This window comes from Diadema antillarum, unplaced genomic scaffold, assembly GCF_040938485.1.
Source record: "Diadema antillarum isolate AM-2024a unplaced genomic scaffold, OU_Dant_1.0 seq00000090_RagTag, whole genome shotgun sequence".
Lineage (NCBI taxonomy): Eukaryota > Metazoa > Echinodermata > Echinoidea > Diadematoida > Diadematidae > Diadema > Diadema antillarum.
This window is the reverse complement of record NW_027271180.1, coordinates 210753-236376: the sequence shown is the minus strand read 5'-3', so window position 1 is coordinate 236376 and position 25624 is coordinate 210753. Positions and strand designations below refer to the sequence as shown.

Sequence of the window (25624 nt, the reverse complement as noted above, 5' to 3'; positions counted from 1 at the left end):
AAGCAATATAAACTACGATAACAGAATACTAGAAATACTGACATATATACAGCAAGCATATACAGCAAGCATAATCTTATACTCGGTAAATATTGGTCAAATCAAAGTAATAGAATCTACGTCGTAGAAAGGAACACTCAAGCCTGACAATAATCAGTCACGAAGAAAATGGTATAAAGCAGTACATTTAAATATACTGATGAACATTACATGAGGAATACTGGATGATTATCATAGTCGTCAACAATTAAATTTGTTGCGACGAGCCGACTATAAAAGTCCAATGAACTCGCAATGCACAATACTGGCATGATCAGCTGTTGGTTGTTGCCTCCTCTGTCCACTACAAGGTCATCGACCTGCAGTGCTCAGAAAATGATAGACATGTTTTTGTGTATCATACTATCTTTCTGTTTTTCTAGTTTGTCTGCTACTAGTATCTTACCTTTCCAAAAGCCTGTTTGTGCCGTGGGATGGCGACGGCATATTCAGGTCGGTTGTCGTCCTTAAAATTTCCCGACGCTACGGCATATCCTGTTTGAAAGTCAATGTGGGTCATTTTTTAAAAGTTGCAAGTCGATCGATGTAATAGTTTACGTGTCATATGGTTATTTTCCCTTTCTTGTGTTCTGTACATAATATAGTGAAGTATGACTCAAACGTATCGCACTTGAAGACGTCAAAGGAAATAGTCGTTCTTTAGCTTACTCTTTATCAGTTTTACCATCGATGTCTTCACGTCACACTAAGATCAACCCTTGATGTGTTAATATCAATATTACCATTCGAAGTTCGAAGTGATTTGGACTTGTTTTGTTTTCGTTGTCGTTTCTGTATAAATTTGTCAACAATTGCTTTCAGTGAGTAAATGCGTTTTATATCTGCAGCGATCTAGATTCCTGATCGCTGTTTATATGCATTTATGCCTATTAAAGTCAATGCTAGTATATTCAGTCAAAATTGTAATACTTATGTTATTCGTATACCTTGTAAATATAATAATAGTTGTGATTAGAGATGGAAATATTTCCTAGTTGGGGCCATAAACTAGAGTTGGGATACATTTTGTTACCAATGACTTCTGAGGCACATGTTTATGGGACGAAAAATTCGAGAAAATCAGCTTATATTGTAAAAAGTATCTTGAGTTCATATCACCCTACCGCTCCCCAAAATAAAAGAACTAGATTATAATAGATACTTCCGATCAAGAGAAGGGAAAATCTGACAATTATAACAATCTCTGAATTACAGGTTTGGTTGTATCATGAACTCTACCCCACTCCTCTCTATTTTGAAAATAAAAGCCGCAAAAAGCAAGAGTACATGGGCCAGTATGTGAGGCAGCTTAGTCACAGAACTGACAATGGACGAACTTATTAAGGACGTTGATATATGAGCACATCAAAAAACATGTGAGTTTGAAATAAGATTCTCACATATTTCATCACGCGTCTCATTGATGAAAGAAAAAACATTCTAACATTAATTCTGATACTTTTTGAATGTACTGTATCATACATAATATCAGATTACCATAATATATTCAATTATATATATACTCAGTGACGCACCCATATAGATATCATCTTCTGGCGAAGTACCCCTTTTCGTCGGTCGTTTTTGTCTGTTCATTCCACGGGTGTCACTCGTCCAAAATTGACCTGAAAACCAGATAAAAACAGCAAAATATTTATTGTACGACAATCTAGAACATAATTTATAAATCTACATGTCATTGTACACAGAAATAATGCGTCTGATGCAAGGATAAATCATAGGTTTACATTAAAACAATTGCCATGGCTTCAGCGATTTCATAGTCTTGCTTTGTTTTTGCGTCTACTTTTGAAATAAATAGAACACTTGCAAATACTATAGTCACGCGTTTCTAAACTAAAAACGTCAAGAAATTGAAATATACATTCACACGTGCATGTTATCTTGAACTCGTATAATTGAAACCAAGGGTGATTAGATGAACAATGGTCTATCCTTACTCTCAGTACTATTACTGAGCTTGAATGCAAGTCACTCTACATGTTCACACGGGTTTTCTCTCGCATCGACCGCATAGCCAAGGTTAAACACATCTAAATAGTTTCGTAAGTTGACTACGGTATTCTCATCGAAAACGTGCCGATTATGATTGTATTGTATGCATACCATAACCGTGACTGCCAGCTCACCCATATGTTATTAAGGGTGTTGACCGCCAACGCAAAAGGACAAGATAAGTACGGGATTAGAATTAGCGAGTGGAGATGATATCCAAGTCGGCTAAATCCATCATGTCTATGATCCGATGATGACATCAACATCAGTCATCTCCTCAAATCACACCAGGACCCTTTAACCTTAATCTTAGGTTACCATTAGCAGCAGACCAGTTAAGATATTCATTCTACACGTGGTACGAGAGTCCGTGTTTAACACCTGACCCACATGAAAATCCTATATGCGTATAGTAGAAAGAATCATCGACTCCATGTCATAATTATCAGGAGAATCTTTTTTTTTTTTACAACTAATCGAATACCCCCCCCCCCCCCCGTCATCATTCAGGTAGGTAAAACCACAAAATTAGCAGCATCCCTGTGCATGCGACTCGGTCAAACAGATATGACTCTTCACTATATACATTTCGACAGGCATTACTTTACCTAGGGATGTCACCATCCTGATTTGCCATTGAGGAGTGGAATAGCAGCGAAATTCCAGTGCAGTTGAATAAGTTTAGTCAGAAAAGTAGGAATAACACTTTTATAGTACAGTAATCAAAATTTGATCAAAATCGGAGGAAAATAAGGAAGTTATGACATTTTGAAGTTTCGATAATTTTTTAGGAAACAGTTCGTGAAAAGTCAATATAAATATGCAAATACTGAAGTGAACATCTCCTCTCAACTTGCCATATAGCTTGTACATAAAATCTTTAAATTTCCAGGTTTCATTCAAACACAATTACGTCCTAGTCTCAAATCCTGATAGATCTAAATGATCAATATTCTGAAGTTATTACACCAGGAATAGCATAATATTTTAGACTTTGATAACAAAAACATTGAATGTTTGTCATTTTTTCTTTGGACACGAACAATGGAAAATTGCAATGCGATGACATCACAAACTCACTTTTTTTTGCATATCTTATTCATATTAATCGTATGACAACTGTTCGGCAGAAATTATATGGCAAAACTTAACAATGTTAAACAATACCACTTCCCTATTTTTTTTTTTATTTGCCACTTTATAACTGGAATGGCGTTCCTCTGTAAAGGCCATGGTAACGTGAAATTACCTAGAAAGTATAATTGCCATAGTTCTATTGCACGATGATGCAAAATAAGGCACTACATGTATAGACACGTAAGGTGAAAGTATATGGGGGGGGGGGGACACCACATCGAGATTAACATTTCAATGATCGAACGATCTTGCCCACAAGAGCAAGCAAGCATGCAAGCAAGCAAACACCAAAATCATTCAAAGTCCATAACCATTCGTATCAATAAATCATATTTCAGAGCCAATAGTCTTGGCCAAAGTGTTATAGGATGGCTAAGATGCGGCTTGTCTTACTGTATGTGGCATGTGCGGGTTCCAAGTTTTGTAGGAACTCGCTTTCACTACATATGATAGGCCTACATAACTAATGACGTCATATTTGACAGTTTGCTCACAAACAAAAACAAAAACAAAAACAAAATCCAGCTTCGTCAAGTTTCAAAATGAGGTGGACATTTTTTTTTCTCTCTATCTCTCTCTCTCTTTTTCTATCATTTGTCTATGATACCTGGGGTATCCTCCTTGGTTTCATAATGATGCATGAACTTGCCTTTTCATTTTCACCGACAGGTACATTGCTTTTGTTTTGATTGAATCTATGGATACATACTAAATAAAAACATCACTTCTTACCTTCATGCCTTCCAAGTCCGATTGCTCCATACATGATATGGTCCTATAAGATAAAACACCATAATTGTAAACGAGCACATAGAAAGTGAATAATGATACTCACTCTATACATATTAATGGAATTAATGGAAAGGTAAATATAACATCCAATCTAAACCCCGTTTCAAGCAGTCCTTTGAATTACATTTCTACGTGACCACATATACACCCAGAAATTTCCATAAATCGTGTCTTATAGTTTTGATTCTGACTACACATGACGGCCCCAGCATGCAAACGAAATGCGCATATAAAATCGCAAGTTTACCTCTTCACATTCAATACCACAATAAATATTTGCTAACAATTACCAATGTTTACCGGAAACGAAATTGAATTAAAAAAGATCCCCAAACAACAACAATCAACGGAATGACAAAAAAGAAGATTCTTAAATGTACTACTGTTTTGCTTTAAGAAACTTGTAATTATAGCAATTCTTGATCTTATTTTAGAGGGGAGACTGATAATACAGAACAAATACCTGATGAACATCGACGCTAAACCCAAACTGACACCGTCGATCACCTAAATAAATGACATAACACAGAAAAGATTGGCATGTAATTGCAAGGTACATGAGACTCTATACATACAGTCCCCGTCTGTGATCTCAACTCACCTTCCTCCGTTTCTAAATTGCTCAACATTAAAATGTATTAATGAACTCGCAGGCCCGTTATATCTGACTAACATGAGATTATGTGTAGAATCAGTTTTATACCAACAATGAGACGAACTATTTCACAATCTTCACCATATTATAGGTCAAACATGACTGTGACTCCCGATGACGTGATTAATGTTCGTATTCTTAAACTGTATTGTACACGAACACCCACACAGAGCTTTATACTTTGTCTTGAATTCATATCGATCAGTGGCTGTTTACGAGCTGACAATAATATGAACACAGCCACGAAGGAAGTGTAGATCGCTACATGATAAAGGAAAAAAGACAAAAAACAAAAACAAAAACAAAATGTCACAAATAATAGAATCTCAGGACTATGTTTGGCCAGACTGTCCTGTCACAGTTAGTAACCATGTTACAACGTCTCACGCTACATAACATTCACTAATATTCTGATTATCAGACATGGGTAGCTTATTATTGCTTGTTTAGTTTTGCATGGACACTTGTAGTATTGTTTTATCCAACCCATTTCTAGCATAACGAACACTCCTTTCACCTGAAACTACTTGCATATTACACGTATTTATAAGCAACAACGTTAGGACATACCAGTATCTATGAGTTGATGAAATGACAGCAAAAATCCATTTATGGCAATTGCTGGGAAGCCAGAAACAAATCGAAATTGATCTGAGAAAAAAAAAACAAAACTACATAACACCCACAACAACAACGACAACAACAACAAACGAGCACATTATTATTCCTCTCTGATATTGTGTATGCGGATAATTTACTTTCACGAAGATCAGCACATTGACAGTACGTTCCTGAACCCAGCGAGTACTCAAAATTTATTCGAAGTGGCGTCACACTGTTCCGAAGTTGACAAAAGATGACAATACGAATACTTAAAGTACGGCACATTCCAATTTTGTTCGTTCGTCTCGTACGTGGTCAGAAGCCAACCAACAGCCGAAGCAAGTATACGATGCCTACAGATATGGGGCGCGAATTGTCGCATGGTCCCTTTCGTTACGAAATCAGTCATTATTTTCGTCGACGAAATGGACCATGCTACACTTGGCGCCCCGTATACAGAAGTTCATACCATGGCACCCGAACCACACACGAAAGCTACACGAAGATATGACTCTTTGTACCGACGTTTTCCTGAAGGGCACACGAAGGAAACGTAATGGCTACACGAACACTTCCCCGCAGCTCAATGACTTGCTGCTGGAGCCTGAGAATCTCCATCGGCGGTCGTACGATGTTACGATACCTTCATGAATGATCCGATGTTTTTACGATCAGAGCCGAATTGAACATTTCCTTAATCGTGTGTCCATCTTTGCTCAACTTCGGGACAGTGTGACTCCTGCTTACGTTAGAGGGACCGTGGATACTCACCGCCACTTATGCAGGGAAGGAGACTGATCGGATTTTCGAAGTCCTCCTGCCCGAGGACGAAACAACCGCCAAGAAGGTCGCGTTGCTGTGTGCCGTCTTTCTTGTCGAAATAGTACTGGTACCGTGGACGACAGATCTGGTGGTGGACGAGTTGTCGGGTGGGGGGGGGGGGGGCGGATTGATATCGGAAAAATAAGGGGTAAATCTTCAATGATATTCAGGGATATCAGGTGTAGAAATGAAACGAATTACCGGGAGGGATAGTCTGGGTGACAAAGTTAGATTTTGGTCCTTGTCGTGTTTTTATCTTCCGCCTGATGTCTTTTGATTGTATTTTTCCTATTTCGATGATGCTGAATCCGAAATTAGACGATGCAACTCTTGCATTCTTGAGATGTTGAGATATCAAGATGGCCGCCAAGACCTGAAATTCCTACATAATCATTTCGCTATACATGGTGAAAAAAAGAAAAAAAAAACACACTATAGTTTATCCTATTTTGATAGAGGGCGCTGAATGAAAATCCGGATGATTGAACTCTTGCATCCTTACGGATTTTTCATTTTATTTTCATTCTTATTTTCATTGTTATTATTTCTATTTCAATTTTACCATCAACAAGGAAATGTAACAGGAATTTCTCTTCTTTTGTGTGTGTGTGTGTGGGGGGGGGGTGGGGGCTATTTTGAATATCTCACAACTCTAAAGGATGCGAAAGTCCCATCACCAAAGTTCGGATTCAGCACCCTCGAAATAGGGTAAATTTATCCTGTGCCCCTCCACCCACCCCCCCCCCCAAAAAAAAAAAAATTAAATGGACTGAGGGCAAAATAAGGTTCAGTCTCTTGCACTCAGACTATAGGAGGGGATAGCAAAGGGGAGAATCATTGTGTGAGGCGAGTGGAATGAAACTGAGTCCTCAGTGACAATATCAGCATTGAAAGGTGGAAAATGACATCATTTCTCTTGGGTATCGCGTGTTACCAGATATAGTCGACTTTATCATTTCATAAAACTTCGGCATAATGTAATAGCCGCTTGTCTACTGAGTACGCGCTTCTGAAAACAGTCTCCATTCACATTGCTTCAATTGACTCCATACTTCACTATAATACGCACTATACCGTCCTATATGAAATATGTATGACCCCCCCAAAAAACAACAACAACAACATCAACAACAAAACAAACAAATGAGAGGAAATCTTCGAAATGTCAAAGATATAACCGTATTTTCGGGAAAGAAATTACGACAGAATAAATACAAGAGTAACGGGGGCTTGACGCTCACCTTTCAATAGTTTGTTTGTCCGATTTATTTTCTTCAATATATTTTTTCATGTATGAATCAAAATTCTTATCAGTAATACCTTAGAAAACCGCAATATATAGATTAGAATGTACATGATTCAAAGGAGAAAAGATATATACAGTTTCAAGACAAATCGTGCAATCTCTCTGTGGTCCCCACCCCCCTTAATGGTTGGTCAATAATTCCCTGCCCTTGGCTCCTGAAATAGGGTCCACGTGTGAAATGTGTCAACCTTAACATCACCATGAGGCAATGTGAAAAATTTTGTATTACATCAACCCTCAATCAGCATAGGCCTAAGTGATAAGGGCTATTCTTGCCATTGAACCCATACAGTGACCCACTCATTAGGTGCCCAATCGGTCCCACCACTGACCACTGTCATGAACACCTTTAGAGGTATCCTAGATTATGAACTGACCTGCTCTTCTTGCCCTTAAAAGTAGGATCTTTGCAGTGCACACCGTTTTGGGTCCTGTTTTAGTGTTCCATTAAGAATGGCGGAATTATCTGATTCTATATTTTTCATCTCTTTTCTTTTCACCTCATGAACACTTCAGACACGTAGGATAAGAACATACAATAGCGAAACTTATTGTCTGAGCAACCTGTACCTTGCTGTTCATGAGGAGTAATTTTCATTCACGTCAATTATTCTGAAGTCGAGTTGTTTTTGTTTTGACTGATTGACAAATTGCCCTTCATCGACGTGAAAAAACGCGGATTATTCGGTGTTTGAGTAACAGCCATACTAAGAATTATCGGCATACATCTTTACATGGGAGTTCGAACAAGCAACCTCCTGACTACTAGACAGGGACCATATCCACATAGGTTACCGACCTTCCGCCAGATAGCCAGTTATGGTTCTGATCCCTCATGCGTAACTATTCAAATAATTTATTCAAATCGACTAATTTTCATCTACTGTGATTGACAGTATCTGGCCTTGCATAGGTATATTAGTTTTCTGCACAGTGCAAAAGACGTCCCGTAGGATTACCTTTCACGCTGCACCTCCCACGGACACGATACAACTCAGTTGATTACACTTTAATCACCTCAACGCCCTCGTCACTTACGCTGTCAAGCACAAAGTGCCAAATATTTACGTGTCTGTTGAAAATACCACTTTCTGCAATTAAAGTCGACAATGAGCATTAAACTTTAATGATTTGACACGAATCTGATTGACTACTAGTACATGTATACTGCTTTCTTAATCGGCGTTTACCTCTTCTTGAAAGGTCAGTAAAATATATCTTTTACCAGATGGGCAGCGCAAAATGTAAAAGTTGGACACAATGACTTTCTCCTGCTCGTAATAATTTGTCAGACACTACAAGGCCGCGAGAATCAATGATCGTAATTACGATCTGGTGGTCGCCATTGTGAGAAAAGTGAGTATGAGGAGATAATGATTTGAAAAGAGGGTTAAGGTACTTCCTGTAGAGGGTAGATGACCACATGGTTTCCCTTCATGGGTCTTTATCCGCAGTGACTGCGATCAACGTCACAAAATACATTTCTGTATCTAAATAGGACGATATGGTAACAAACCCTTTTCTTCTTTATCTTTATCATTTCTTCGAATCAAGAAGTGGGAATAGAGATTCAGCAAAATGTGAATTCTACTTCTTAACAGGATGATTTCAGTCACGGATCTCCAATATCATTTTTTCGAGCGAGTTCCATAGCTGTCTTTTTTTTCATCCGCTCTTTATGAAACTTTCACTATTGTGTTTAAATGGCTTCACTCTTTTTATTTGATTGACTTGATCATGGTGTAAAAATGTCTCCTTAAACGCGCCTTTTCCACAACGTCAACGCACTTTGTATTGATTTTTGTTTTTTTGATTCGCTAATGTAGCTTCTTGTATTGTAACGCAGTCATACTATCGACATCTTCGTATCGAAGTTAAAGTTCATGTGAGGTCATAGGACTGCACTCTTCCCCCCCCCAACCTCTCTCTCTCTCTCTCTCTCTCTCTCTCTGGCAATAGAGAAGGGAATTCTTTTTGACACCATTTTTACCCCAAGGACGGTCCAATCATCACACCAGTGACTGACTCAAAAAGGGCAAATGTTGGTTACTTCGTCCACTCCCCACCCTCTCCTCGTTTGATACTTGTTATAGGCGTAATTTCAGGCAGGTGGCACGTTATAATGCGTGTAGACAATGAGTTTCGCAGGTGGCCCTAATAGAATGCACGAGTAAAAAATCTGTTTGACCCGCTAATTATGTTGTTAGTGGATGTACTGTATATCTGATTCACACCGATGTTCGCTTGTTTTATAATGGCGCCGGTTTCGTGTTGATTTTACACTTTTTCTGGTTAGAAACGAAAAAAATCGATTTCCCAGCTGCACTCTCATTATTTTTTTTTCTATGAAGTACTGGGAAAAGTGTACAGGGTCCCTTGACATGGTATGAACTTTCATGCAATCATGTAGCTACTATTAAACTATACACATGTGTAACATGCGTACTACAGGAGCTTCATGAAGAAAATGTGAAAGTGCGTACACACATTCTTTCCAACACTGCATAATAACATGCATACGTGAAGATAGGAACCTGCTCTAATTAGCAAAATCAGATGTCAAAGCAGAACAAAGACCAGAAAGTTTATGTGAGCTGATACTTCTGCAACTTGAAGAAGTCTGAGACATCAAAAATATATGTAAAACTAACAAACACACACACACACATAAGCGCACATATACACACACACAAAGACACATACATCACGGACATGCACACACACACACACACACACACACACACACACACACACACACACACACACATCAAAATAGAAATAATCATTATTATTAAGTTCGGAAATTTGGAAAAAGTCTGTAGTTAAAGCCAATTGGTGAAACTTGATGAATATTCCCGACATATCCCGTACATTTTACGAGACAATAATGTAATGATTGCAATGAAATGCAGACATTGACTTTCATATATGAAAAGCACAAAAGGAAGAATTTAGCAAGCCGGGACTCATGAATGAGCGTGGTGTATAAGAGACTAGAAAACTGTGGAGCAGTAAAAGCACAGCATCTTACCACCAGGGGTCCATTGGGCCCTCCGCTCCCCATAGCTGCCCCCAACCACTGGTCTGACTTGTTGGAGATCTGCTCGCCCGTCGAGGCTGAGAAGTCATTGCCTGTACGTGGTACATAGTGACACGATAATTTCATGCGGCCATGAATCATATTCAAATTGTACAATACAGAGATACATGTAATGATAATAATAATAATAATAATAATAATAATAATAATAATAATAATAATAATAATAATAATAATAATAATAATGATAATAATAATCATCATCATCGTCGTCGTCATTATCATCATCATAATACAATTGTAGTAGTAATAATAATGATAAACACTTTTAAGTATGTATATATAATACATATTATACAACGTGTCATGTATGTATGTAGGCCTATGTATATGAAGTCCTCTCGTTGGTATACCACTATAGAGAAGGTATTATGGTTGGTTCTACAATGCGTTTTGAGTCCAACAGGAATGCTTATTTAAACCACATTTTCAACGTACATTTATACTAGGATTTACAAGCTGTCAGTGCAATTGACGGTAAGTATGTATACAGGACATTTACCTCGTTTCCCCTTTGCTAAAGTTCCTCTCATCGAGGCTTAACAAAAGTTGATTCACTGAATTGTTTGGGCTAATGACCGTAACGACAGTCACCTCAAAACAGAGACATTTCTTCTCACCTTAAACAAATTTGCGTGATGAGTCTATCTAACATTTTGTATTTCATTGTGTGCGTATGAGAGTTTCGTTGCCCGTTGTAATCTACGAACAGTTATATTCACTAGATTACATAATCACAGCAGGAAATGATAAAGGCACGATCTAATTGAGAATAATCCTCACTAACCCCCACCTGTATCCAGATAGCGAATGGCACGTCAAGTTCTTTCTCTAATAGATTGCATGTATAACGCTATATAGTTTGAATTGTTTTTTTTTTCAACTTTTGTAATGTCGCAGTGAAGCATACTAAAGATTAACATATCAAAATAACAAGAAATAACTGTACCAATCGCCTCTAATGTTGGCGTTCGGATAAGCACAAATTGTATGGTTCTGCATTCTTCGTCATTTGAATGATCTCAGTTTCCTATGTAATACTACAGAGTAGCGATGAGGTCAGTTAGTCAACCCTACTGTCCATGAACACAAGATGGCCTTGTCATTATGTAGACATCGCTCAGGCAGCTAACGCACTTCGGTGTTCGAGAAAAACTAACTCTTATGTCATGTCACCACGGAAAATCAATCCACGAAGATTTGTATAAAATAACTTCTGGTATATTGCTTTCACCTTAGACACACACACACACACACACACACACACACACACACACACACACACACATATATATATATATATATATTTATATATTGTTATAGATACAATGTGCATTGTAATATCATTTCTGGGCACTTCATTGTTCCGCGGAGGAATACATAAATAAGAGTTCGACAAGATGACCGAGACCGACCAAACACCTTGTTTGAGAGTCTGGGTATTTTTGGTGGTTATGATGGTTCGTTAGGCCAAGTTAACCTCCGTAACAATATATATACATATATATATATATATATATATATATATATATATATATATATATATATATATATATATATATATATATTAGATTAGTTCTGAATCTCTACTCAAGAGGGAAAATAATTAAGAAAGATAATCGATTTGCAGAAACATATGAGAAGGGATCACAGTTGACCAACTGACATGAGTGCCCTCCTTTTTTATCCTTTCGCTGATATAAGACATTATTTTCGTATTTTGATCTCTAAATCTTTAATTGTACAAGAAATGTTTGTCTAAACAGTATGTTTTCATACATGCTCTACCAGTGTGTTTTCGATATGACAACGAAAGTACATGGCAAGTAAGTTTTGCAACACTGTTTTTGTGTTGTTCTGTTGATTTCTGTTGATATCAATAATTCAGCTTGCAGACTGCTAAGGATGATTTTCAATAACATTCTTTTCAATCAATCAAATAAATCATCTTTAAGTCTGAAAATTCGAGTCTGAAAGTTGTTGAAATTGCGTAAGAGAGTCGTCTTCATTTTTGTTACTGTGTAAGTTACGTATATTGCTGCCTACGCCTTTGTTGTGTGTTGCATGTTTAACAATACTTTATATGTCATTTCTTATCGTGAATTTGAATGTAATTTGTCAATAACACTTTAGTGATAATGTGTGTGCAAAATAGATATGAATTATCGCATATTAAGCGTAAAGGGAACATTAATTTGCGATATGAGCTGAGAAACTGAACTATTATTACTATACAAATCAACACACTATAGAAAGTGAATACAAGGAGTGAAAGAGAAAGAGAGAGGGAGAGAGAGAGAGAGGGGGGGGGGAGAGGGAGAGAAGGAAGCTACGTACTATGCAATTACTAGAATGATCCAAGTAGATTGCATTTGCATTTTAACTTGATCTCCTCGCTCCCCTCCCCTCCCCCTCCCCATCAATCTCCTCTACCCCGCCTCCACCCATCTCCTTCCGCTACCGAGCCCCTCCTTCCCCCACCACCCCTTCCTTCAATCTGGTGTGCTCACCACAATTATACTGCCTACCAGTCTCTCACGACACTACTTCAATGAGCTTCAAGAACATGAACTTGAACTCACTACCGCGGAAGTTCTGACCTCCATTTAAGCCGGTCTGCAAACCATCACGAATTTGTCCAGAATTGGGAGTTTTGTCATCTCCGCTGTAGAATTAATGCAAACGGGACCACACAAATAGAATTGCAGACACAACGTCAACACACTTCAATAATGAACTGATGTCAAAAGCGGAAGTTTTTCAATAGAAAGACATTTTCTCAGGGAAGAGACAACAGGTGTTGGTGAATAATGAGTGAAACGCCGCCATGTCAAGGTGAATTACCACATGGATCTACGAGCAAATCATTCATTTACTGGAGAGAGGAAAAACCTAAAGTTCGGGCTCCAGTCACAACCTTCAGCGTTTTAGAGGCAGACTTTCAGTGGGTCGTTACTGTGTAGGCCTAATATTAAACATAATTAATCGCTTTTGAAAAAAAATAAAGAAACAAACAATTGATATAGGCAGAAATTTACACCTACGATTGATAGAATTGTTTGTATTGTCTCTTTCTTATCATGAAAGGAAAATCAAATTTTTATGAAGAGAGACAATTTGTTGCATTGATTTGACATCTTTCATATTCGTTTGTATAATTTCATTCCCAACTAATTTTCACTCCGCTTTGATATTAGGCCTTTATGTTTTCATCAATGTATCTCTGTCTGTCTATCTGTCTATCTGTCTGTCTGTCTGTCTGTCGTTCTGTCTCTGTCTTTGTCTCTCCTTCTCTCTTTCTGTTTCTCATTTTCCACCATAGTACTTTCGTTTTCGATATTCCTACTTAATTTCGCCTTTCATTAAGGGAACTGTGGAACTGCGTCGTTGAATTATGATTTGCTACACCAGCAGGGTCTAAGAGATTTCGTTCCAAGGTAACCATGGTAACCGTTTGATTTTTTTCCACTCACCTCTCCTATCGAGCAAGATCTCAGAGCAGTTGCCACCAAGCGAAGTATTTTGATTGGTGAAGGAACATTTGTAGGCCACGCCTCCTCGAACTATCTCACTGTTTGCTGATTGGCCCTTAGGTGCGCCCACAACCAACCTAACAATAGAGAGAAGAAAAGACCCCAAAATAAAACACAGGAAAACATGCAATAAATGCTTTTCCCTCTTATGCTACCATACTTAATCTACTTTTTGTTATCGTACTATTGCGTAATAATTGATGGAATACATTTTTATCAAATCTCAAGTTTGTCAATCGATGTGGGAGATAAAGCAATAATCATCTCCTATTTCTCGGGCAATGGACACAGTCTAACATCGCCCTCGCAGTCGATGATCATTTGCTTGATATCTTCCACACTTTTTCTTCAGATTACTTGGATACGCAGATCAACAACAACAACAACAGCATCATCATCATCATCATCATCATCATCATCATCATCATCATCATCAACAACAGTAACAACAACAACATCAGCAACTTCCAATCCGGGATTTTGTCAGTGAAATCATCTGTCAATCATTGTACAGATATTGTTAGTCAGATTTGTACAAGTACAAATCTGACTAACAAAAGACTTAGGAGTGCACCTTACCCTAGACTGAGCGTACCTTGTATGTTTTCATGTTTCTAACATGACAAATAAAAGACATTGAGTAGGCCTACCAAAGTGATAATATCAAAGCCTTTTGTTTTAGCTTGGGGCTGGTTCCACACGAAATACCCATTCACAAGGCTCCGGGCAGTGGGTTGGAACCGGGTACGAACATGGTTAGCAACCGCTGCTGTGTTCACAGACATTCGGGTTACGTGATGTTGATTAGAACCCGTTGCCATGGCTACGAGTGACTACGACGTCATACTTCATGCTCTATTGCAGGGAAACACTCAAGTTATGCTCATCTAGGGGGAGGTATATACATTCAATGTCTTTTGTCAGTCATAGTAAATCATTATTCATACCTTACCGAAATGATTGACAGATGAGGACACTGGCAGAATCTAATTGGTTTGGAAGGTTTGTGAGCGTATTTAAGAAATCGGAAGAAAAACAGCAGAAACATTAGAATGAAATGATTTGGCACAAATGTAAATATCTGTTTGGCCATATACTGTAAGTGATGAGGGTATTTCATTATGAATCAATACAAGTCGAACATGCATTTGCACTGCATTCTTCCTTAAATGCATGTTAGGACCGGTTCCAAAAGCTGTGGTATCAGGTAGTATCAAAACAGAAGACAAATATGAAAATGGAAGAATCAATATAAATGGTATCTGTAGCGGAGATGGCAGTTTGGAGTATGAAGGTGTAGTGTTTACAAGCGGGTGACAGTGACAGGAATATAAATAAGTTCCGCTCTCCAAACAGAACTGTCCCGCTTATTGTACCACGAAGCATGTCTTGACGGACGAGGCTCTTTATTAGCTCATTGACCTCGTCTCGGAATCAGTCCTATCGATTACGTCTCTCTTAAAGTTTGTCTTTGCCGCAATGACAGACATATCATGAACTTAACTTGACGATTGCGCTGAGAATTAACAAATTCTTTTAACCAATGTTGAATGGCATATTTGCTTCTGTTTTTTGTTTTGATAAGATACGATGATAAAATCTGGCTGTTTCAGGAAATATCACAGAGACAGACGGTCTATTTCAAAATATCTGCGCGTTGCCATAGTAACTGCAATTGAAAGTGGCGATTATTAGCACGAGTTTCTCGTGTAACGAGGTTCAGTCTGACTGTATATATTATCATAGAACAGGTCAAGGACACAAACTTAAAACTAATGTAGATACAGCGATTGTCCTACATATCCTAAATTTACACACGATGATGAAATTGTCATGCAGTCAGTTTTGTACGTACGTTTGCCCTACATCAGTTCGAATTCATATGTAAGTTACACCGAACGGTTTTTTTTTATTATTTCAACCCAAAAATGTCCAAACCTCTACGCTTTTCACTGCCCCAAGGGGATTAATCCATTGAACATATAAACATAAATTGTGACTGCTGTTTTTTTTTTTCATGTTACCAATCAGCAAAAATATTATATATACTTAATGTATTAGAAGGGTAGTGAACAAAACATGTCTTTTTGATTGTTCGCTCTTTTTAAAAATGTATGCAACGGGCAGTTGTTAGAATCCAATGGTAGATATGACTTGACATGATCACCATAACTTAACAGGGAGTCCAGAAACCTAATAAATGTACACAAGTTTTGTATTGTATATTTCATGTATTCTTGAATAACAAAAAGTCCCATGCTCTTGATTCTTGCCACCACGAACATGTATGCTTGAAGAGAATTGGATTATGTTAATCAATGACAGCATCATCACACCGGCTCTTGCAAAATACACCTGTACCATTGGGGGGGGGGGGGGGCGTGGGGTGCCCCTTGCCCCCTTCCCCCAGTCACTTGTCTGTAATGACCATGGCAAATACGGGCAAGATAACACCAGTTACTTTCAAAGACTTAACATTATAGGGATGGAAAAGATTTGGTTGAAATGGGGGTTCAGGTTCCCAACTCATTTTGACGATGATTTCTTTTTTAGATAATGAGAAACCTTTCATGAAAATAATATGAAAGAGCATAAAATTTTCTAAGAGGTATTCCAAGTTTCTTCGATTAAAATAGATTTTTGAAATGGCTGAAATATCGAACACAAAGCAATCCTAACAAAAGGTGGGTCCTTATGTGGAACGCTTTGCTTTACTTTATTTTTGGATATCTCAGCCATTTCAAAACCGATATTCATCAAATAAACTTTGAAATCCTCGTAGATTTTGTTTTATGCGCGTTAATATTTCATGAAGGGGTTCTAAGTACTGTACCTCGTAAACCGTTAAAATCTGAATCCTCACCTCAACCAATTTATACCATCCCATGAAGACGCTCGAATCGTTCTTAAGATTCTTCACAGAACACTCTATATGCAGTCACTCCTCTTCAGAGGGTGAGCTGAAGAGAAGATGCCACGACTTCTTAGTCTTATCAGTTTCACCCAAGCTCTTGTTTTTACGTCCTCTCCTGAAAGTGGCCCGTTACCCCCCTTAAAAGGGATCGTATAGTTTTGGTTGAGACCTAATTTCAGGTTTCTAACATATTTTGGTGAGATAATCAGAAACCTCATATGAAATATGAAAGAGCATGTAATTCTATGAGGAATTCAACGTTTATTTGATGAAAATTGGTTTTGAAATGGCTGAGATATAAAAAGAGAGCGATTCTACTAAAGTGTGGAACCCACACTTCATCACGATCGCTTTGTTTTACTTTGTTTTTGGATGTTTCAGTCATACCAAACCCGATTTTCATCAAATAAGCTTTGAATTCCTCTTCAAATGGTATGTTCTGTACTATGTCATAGGTGTTTTCTTGGTATCTCGCAAAAAGTTAAACGCCCAATTCTCATCTCCATCAATACTGTACCATCCCTTTAAGCTCTTTCCTCTAAATGAGCTAACCCAATAAGACGATGTTAATTACGTAATTAACCAGCTAAATAAGGGCAGCGATATTCCCCACTTCCCAGTCTATGTGATTGAGAGTCATAAGACAGGTGAATGGGATGAGTCGGAATCTAATTACACGATTATGTTGACCACTGTGGAATTACACAGCGTCCTGCACTGTCTGAGTTTGAGCCGCCAAACAAAGGCAGGGAGAGTGAGGTGCAGGATGGAGAGGAGGAGAAATGGGGGTAAAGGAATCTTAGAAGGGGTAAGGGATTAAGGTCAAGATGAATGAGGAGTTAAATGAGGTGAAGATGAAGAAGGAGAGGAGCAGGTGGCTCTGGAGGAAGGGAGAGAAGGGGAGAAAAAGGGAAAATTAGAAAGATATGAGATGTAGACTATGTACATGGAAAAGGATGAAAGTGATAAATATGCAAATTGCTTATTATAACTAAAAGATTGAAGGAGACGAATAAGGAGACGCTAACGGAAAAGATAAGGTGAAGAAATGAAATGTTAACAACAGGACGATTTTGAAGAAACAAGAATGAATATTTCTCAAAAGAGTATCAAGCTTGATAAAAAAAAGAAGTGATATGCTCTTTTTTTCAAATTGCATCAACGTAATGCAAATCATCGCACAGGTGTATCTTAGATGCACAGAAAATTCAAGGTGTTATTCATGCATGGAGAACAGAGTATTGCTTAATAAGTACATATACTATACAGAGGGAGAACACATATTCAAGTAATTCAATATGAAAACACACGGAAAGGTTTGTTCGAAACTGTCAAAAAAAAAACACAAGAAAAGGAGAAGGTATATCGTTATATAATATAGTATGCAGGACTTGAGGGCGGTTACAGCGATAAACATAAAACGAGCACGAGATTTGCACAACGATGAATAACAAAACAAGCTCAAAAGACGAGGGAAAGAGAAAAAGACAGACATGCGGAGATGTAAAAAAAAAATGTAGCAGATTCGAAGGAGGGACAGACGAGCAAGAGGAAGAAATGATAGAGAGAGGAATAAGCGGGAAGCATCTAAACACATAAAGGATGAGATTTAATCTGGAGATGCGTGATTTTTCCTCGCCGTGGATGAGCTTCTTTGCACATCGCGAAAGCAAAGAGGTATAATTTCCCTCACTTCCTTGCGGCCGCAAACTACATCGAAGTGATAGGGTCTCGCGAACAAGTTATTGCAAAAACTCGGGATTTTAATGCTAATACATTGTAATTTCAATTTCAGCAGTATCCTGCAAGAAAAAAAAAAGAAAGATATACCGAAAAACGGGAGTGAAGACAGGATTTTGAGAATGTTTTAAAGTTGTCAGAATTCGATGATCAATGAAGTCAACGCATAATGGTATTATCAGGTTATCTTGGAAAGCGATGTTCTGAAGCCAGCGATGCGATTCTCTGCTATCAATTTCTTTTTCACTGATGCCTAACCAATGATTATCTTGTGTGGTGCATGAGCATGTAGTCGTCTCTTCACTTGCTTGACCTTTGTGTTATTCGCCTCTCATGCATGGATGTGCTCCTTGATTCTTTTAGTCGATGTAGGGGCAAGTTACCGTCATGTACTATACACACTGCGGTTATGTAGTTAATTGCAGTTATTTGTCCTGTGAAAATATCCATGTTTCTATAATAATACTGCTCTAAGCGCAGATTAATTTTGATTCATTTGTTCAACGTACAGTCTAGGAAAATTGGTTTAATCTTTGCACCTTTCCGTGTGACATAATAATTGTAGCACCTTTATGGGTGCAGCTTTGCACCTTTCAGACCAATCTTTGCACCTTTCTGGTCTGAGAAGGTGCAAAATTGCACCCGAAGGGTGCTCTACAATATTGTGCCGCAGGTAAAGGTGCAAAGGTGAACCTATTTTTTCTTAGAGTTTAACTGCGACACGATATTAAGAAATTAATATTAGAGCGATAATTTTAGCAGTCAATGAGTCATACAGTTTGTATTTGTAATGTTTTCAGGAGCAGGCAGGATAGATGCAGCAAAGGTAATCGACATGACAAGTTCAATATGACCATTTCAAATGCTATTGATAATTGTGTGTAAATAGATGAATTATGGTATGTAACGAGATACATGGATAGGCAATCAACCAGATTTTCTCCAAAGCCAAATATCAAGACGCTCCAAGGATGATCATGTATTGATATGCAAACGCTTACTCAACAATTTCATTTTCGGAAGGAGATTGACAGTCGTGAGTCAAAGTTGGACTCATGATCGTGTTGACGCTTTCCTTGCGCCCATTTCTTTTTTTTTTTCTAAAAAAGAGAGGTGGGAAGTTCAAGGTTGTAATATACCCCAGTTTCGCAAATCCGCCATCAAATCCCAATTCCGTAATGATTTTAACAGCGTTTATTTTCGCCTCCACTGGGATCATAACAAAGGAAAAGGAACTATCTAGTCTCACAGTCGCGGTGACTTGTTGTCGTTATCACTAATTCTAAGAAAAAAAAGGACTCGTCGAAAAAAAGAATGAAGTAAAAAACTGCTGAATTGCTTATAACGTTTTATTTTTGCAAAGAAATAAATAAAAACAGTAACGATGTTAACGAATTCTAAGTCCCCACACCGTTTATAACCCTATAATCTATAATTATAATCGAAAGCCCTAAAGACGGTATTCCTATCTCTCCGACGGTGTTTGGACATGTTGGATCATTCTAGTCTACTCATAAACATTTAAGAACCTCAAGCAGAATACAATATCTTGTGATTAGTATGTGTGTGTGTGTGTGTGTGTGTGTGTGTGTGTGTGTGTGTGTGTGTGTGTGTGTGTGTGTGTGCTTATCATATAAATCATGTATCACATTAAACATTGCACACTCTCATTATAATGAAGAGTGGGGTCTGCAGCCATTTATCAATTTCGTTGAATGCCGATAATTCATAATGGCCTATTATGAGTTGAGCGAACTCTCAGGGAATTTGTTTTGTTTTGTATTGTTTCGAGTGTTGTTGTTGTTGTTTTTTTCAGGCAGGTTTCCCGAATTCTTTACTTTGGCAATTGACAATTTGAAACACTTTTGAAGTACTTTTCTTAGTTAAGACTTCGCAACTTTGCAAATACTCGCTTGATGACTGTATGTGATATCAAGTAGAAACGGATATCTCAAAGCTTAAAATTACTGCTTTATGCAGGCAAACATGCCAAGAATTCAATGAGGTCATTAGCAAAGTAAAATTACTTCAGCAATCCAAATCATATAAGACATGCCACAAGCCACATAAGTAAACGGTGTAGCAACACAATGCCGACTATGAGAAGCTTCCCTTACGCCCCTCATCACTCACCTCCGGACGAAATATGGTGCAAAGAGAAACCTTGCAAAAGTGGGTTACTGTATAATATCATTAAAACAGGGCTGTCAGGGGTCATTAGAGAGTTGTGAAAATACACATTGTGATGGAGGGAGGTGGGACATGCATTTGACGTTGGGCGGGGCGAGGAGGTCTTTGGGCGGGGTTGGTGAGAGAGAAAGAGCTAGAGAGCGCTGGAAGTGATGACGTTTCAATTCTGATTTTCAAATGGAGTTGTGCGAGGGTAATGACCTCAACTGCCTACGTGCCTCAATAAGACTCGCACCGCTCTTTCGTCTGTCACTTCGATTTCTTGCGTGTGTGTGTGTGTGTGTGTGTGTGTGCGTGTGTATGTGTGTGTGTTCTGTTGGCAAACTGCACTTTTTGTTTTGTTTTTGTACTTTTTATCTTTTGTTTATTTGTTTGTTTGTTTTTTGTCTGTTTCTCTATTGTTGTTGTTGTTGTTTCTTTCTGGGGTAGGATTACATTGCTCTTACATTTCCGTTGGTGCGGCCTACTGTTGTAGCGTCATGATGCGCTACATACTAGGGTTAGTTTTAGTTTTGATATAATAAAGTACAGGGCCCGGTCATAATTGCAACTGAATAGGCCAACCGTGGAGGATGATGTAAAGAAAAGAAGGCGTTGGGACCTCGCCCCATTCACTCTATGGACGCCTGTAAACAAATAGATTCTAAATAAATAAATAGATAAATAAATAAATAAATAAATAAATAACTAAATAGATAAATAAATAGATAAATAAATGAATAAATAAATAAATAAATTAACTAATTGCTTAATTGATAAGTAAATACATACATAAATAAATACATAAATGAATAGATAAATAAATAAATGAACAAATAAATAAATATATAAATAAATAATATAGGAAATCAGCTTTCCATTGTACACGAATGACGACAGTCACATGGACGATATGGTCACTGAATGGCCATGATCATCTCACCATTCGTCCAATACAAAAATATTGTTCACTGAATGTATTAAATGATGCGCGTTTCACCACTACTAAAAACAACAACAAAACAAAACGCCACGGAGATGAGAAAGAAGAATGGGAATAAAGGATCATCGATGAACGAACAGTCTCTGGGTTATCAGAGAACTATGAACTGATTTTCTTTTCTCTTGCTAGGATGATGGTGATTAAATCCAGATGATTATATTGGGTGACGATGGTATTGACAAAATAAAGATATTATAAACAGGAGACACGCTGTGTTCGAGGAGAACACGAGAGAGAATATTCACCTCTTGATGATTTCCATATACTGTACTGACTTTACTCCTCCACATAACTACCACGTCACCCACGTCACGTCACGCACGTCACGCGCAGTTGGCTGTTAGACTCGCTTACTAACATTCGTATTTATCTATCCCTGTCTGTTGATTTATCTCCTATGAACATATATACCAGACACTCATATAAAATGCATAATAATATCCTAGACAAAGACATAAGCAGGCCCCGATGTAGTAAAGAGCAATAACACTTCCCATTTATTTCATAAACAAAACACACAAATTCAGAGTTTGGAGTGTGGTGATGATATACTGTAGTTATATAGTGGTATCTGAAAGTTCACAAAGAATATAATTATGCCTCTTAAAAAATGCTGGACAGCAGAATACGTCCTTATTTCTCTTTCAGTACGCATTCGGTAATAAGGACCTCAGAGTAAACGGGCGAGGTTCTAATGCCTTAATGAAATAACTGCAGTTTTTTTTCTTGTTTGTTTTTTTCGTATCAAACTTCAACTCATTTGCTGTACGACATCATATTGTACTTCTTCACCCCATCTTGTATTTATTACATGTAAGTGCTACTTTAAATTGTCCTCAGTGATAGAAGATATGTTTGTCACTAATTGAGCGACACAAAGTTGTGCTGATCTGATCACTCGGTATCAAGGAATCACTCTCCAAAGATAACAATAAAAATGTTAGCAGAGCATATCATTGTAATGGCAAAAGTGAGGGGTGATAATCTCGTTTCTTCCCAGGCACTCTGGAAAAGGAAGGCAACATTTCAGATAACATTATTACTTATCATTAAACATAATTATATTGAGTGGCTTATGTATCATCATAATTCGTTCCTCATAGCAACAGTTGTTCGGTAGTTTGGGACTCGATCAAAAACTATCGTGAGTGTCTCGTCACTTGGACGAAAAAAAAAGCAACTTACATTGTTTCGTCGCCCCTCTGGTGGAGGGCGAGCGCCTGCCCGAACCGGCTGTCGACCTCGAGATCGCGGAACACGATCGGCGAGGACTCGTCGATGTTGAAACCGCCAGCTAATCCGAGTATAAACATCCAAGCGACTTCCAGGACGACGAGGCGATCGACGAGAGTGACGATCATGATGACCAAAGTGACGACGTGATGATGAGATCGTACAGCGGTAAATTTGAGGGAGACGGTCGGCGTTATCCTCCGATAGCAAGCAAATCCCTTGGAATTAAATCCCTTTGTCCCACTGAATGACAGTCTATCTCAATGAAACATCTTAGCTCTTTGAAGGCACGTATCTTAAGGTATGTTAAAAGCCAACAAAGAACCGCAGTGCGCCTAAATGTGTCATGAAATCTACCGAAACTCGGAAGAAACCTTCAAATGTTAACGCAAGACTGAGTGCAAACAAGGGAAGTTCTGAAGCAGGTCACAAACATAACGGCAATAAAATAAATTGGCTGATTGCAATAATGTTAAGTATTTCTAAACAGACTATCTGCCAAACTTTGATAAATAAGTGCACAAACACAGTTACATTAATGTGCAGTCTACGAAAGCCTTCCTGCGGCTTTCATAGTGATGACACACCAATGGCGGAAAGTAAATGAAGAAAATTATGGCAGGAGCATTCGTCAAGCTGGCTCCCAATGCACGTGTGTTCTACTCCTGATGAGAACGGTCTCACTCACGCACTTGTCATCGGCCTCGGTGCGGTGTGGTGTGCGTCCGTCGCCTGGCTGAGGAAATCACTAATGATCATCAATCGAAAGAGGAGATAATCCGAGGGGTGAAGAGTGTCGTTGTGGGCACACCGGACGGTGAGTGTGGGGATAGCCGAAGTCTGGGACGCGTCGTCTGGAGGGGACGCTCTGCTGCGATCCTCACGTACCCGCCATCTGGTGGTTTTTTGTGAGATGTCTCGTCTAATCTGTGTGTTTGTCTGTCTGTCAGTCCGTCTGTGTTTCTCTCAACCACACAAACGCATATACACAGATACTTGATACACGCACGCATGTGTGTATTTGTATGTTATATATTTAATATAATATATACATATAATGTATAATTGTGTGTGTGTGGGGGGGGGGGGAGTGCGAACAAATCCTTTTTCTTCATAGAATTCAGAAGTTTGTGGTGCTATTTCTTTCCTGCAAAAAATACTACCACTAAGCACAAATGTCCTTTCTTTTCCGATTAATGCTTTGAATGAAAAGAGGTATCATTTTTCCTTTGAAACTTTTCCCATGTATGTTATCGAAATAATACCATAAAGTGATGAAATATTTCATCTTATCCATCATCAGAATGTAATCCTTTAAAATCATGGTGCCGCTTAACAATCTGTACTCACGAAGAATGTGATTGTCAAATCTACTGTATATTATACAACTGCATGACGCCAGTACTTAATTGCGTGTCCTAGTTTCATCCAAAGAAGCCTAACATGCCACCTCCCTGCTCCAACATTACATACGAACCATCCCTTAATAGAAAACATCATATCCTTAACTCATATATCTTCAATCTGACAATATTCTCAAAGCTGTTGATATCATCTTTTTAAACATTTCCTTTTTGCGAGCCAGTTTAATCAACAACTTAGATAAGTTCGTGCTTACCCTCGATGTCGTCTGGGAACATGAAGTTGACTTTCTCAGTAAGTCAAGGTGGAAAGCTCTCAGATTCTTGAGATGTCGATAAGCAGTTTCTGGCAAAACCCATAGCTTCTTAAATTTCAGAGACTAGAGGACTGAAAAAAAATAACATCTTTATTAAAGTCTAAGCCTGAACTTTAAAAAAGTTGAACTGAATCACTGGAAGTTTAACAGTTCTGACCAGGAGTTCTGTTATTCTCATGTGTAATATAGCTGCCACTAGAGGGCGATAATCAAATGGGGACAAGTTGTGAACTTTCTTTTGGTTTCCACAAAAAATCACCAAATTGGAATTTTCTTCAGATTCGCTGCCCTGTATTTGTTGTCTAACATCACTATAGTATGTCGAGTAAAGTGCATTTCTGTACGGTAACATCTTTTGAAAAGTGAAAAGCGACAAATTGCATATAAGCACAAAATATTTAGGGAGTTCTTTGTGTCTTAGCAAGATTTTGATCATCGTACAGACCGCAGCAGCTGCTGCACCTCATGATTTTGATCATTGTCGCAGAGGGCAGCACTCGCTGAGGTATCTGTGCGCAAGTTATCTTAATTAAGAACTCCGGCTGATTTTCAGACTAACATTTGAACAATTTTCAATTGGTTATACTGGGTACAGAGTCTCAGAATTTATAATGACTGGGATAAGGAATAAGAATGTTTTTTCAAAATTTATAACAAATCACAATGAACAAGGACGATGACATAGCAGCTTCACCACAACAATGCATGGGGGAGGGGTCAAGCAAGGAGGTGCTTTCACCTCCCTGGGTCAAAGAAGCAGAAAAAAAGAAGAAAGCATGCATAAATTCTACACAAGTGACCTCAGAGAGGTATTGTAAGGGAATTACATTAGTACATTTCCAGAATAATCTGAGCCTCCTACTCATGCTTTCTTATGGTGAAAC

The 25624-nt window shown here is 38.2% G+C and overlaps 1 protein-coding gene across 1 annotated transcript in view; it reads right to left on the bottom strand.

Moving 5' to 3' along the window:
• LOC139726580 (integrin alpha-PS2-like) overlaps positions 1-23190 on the bottom strand; it is a 45884-nt gene extending 22694 nt beyond the window's left edge. The window contains exons 1-8 of the mRNA XM_071637568.1: positions 23015-23190; positions 13944-14080; positions 10402-10502; positions 6014-6149; positions 4448-4491; positions 3925-3967; positions 1575-1664; positions 446-534 (exon numbers count right to left, since the gene is read on the bottom strand). Of these exons, the coding sequence (XP_071493669.1) occupies positions 446-534; positions 1575-1664; positions 3925-3967; positions 4448-4491; positions 6014-6149; positions 10402-10502; positions 13944-14080; positions 23015-23190 (816 nt within the window). The remainder of the gene's footprint in view (positions 1-445; positions 535-1574; positions 1665-3924; positions 3968-4447; positions 4492-6013; positions 6150-10401; positions 10503-13943; positions 14081-23014) is intronic.
• Positions 23191-25624: the final 2434 nt, after the last annotated feature.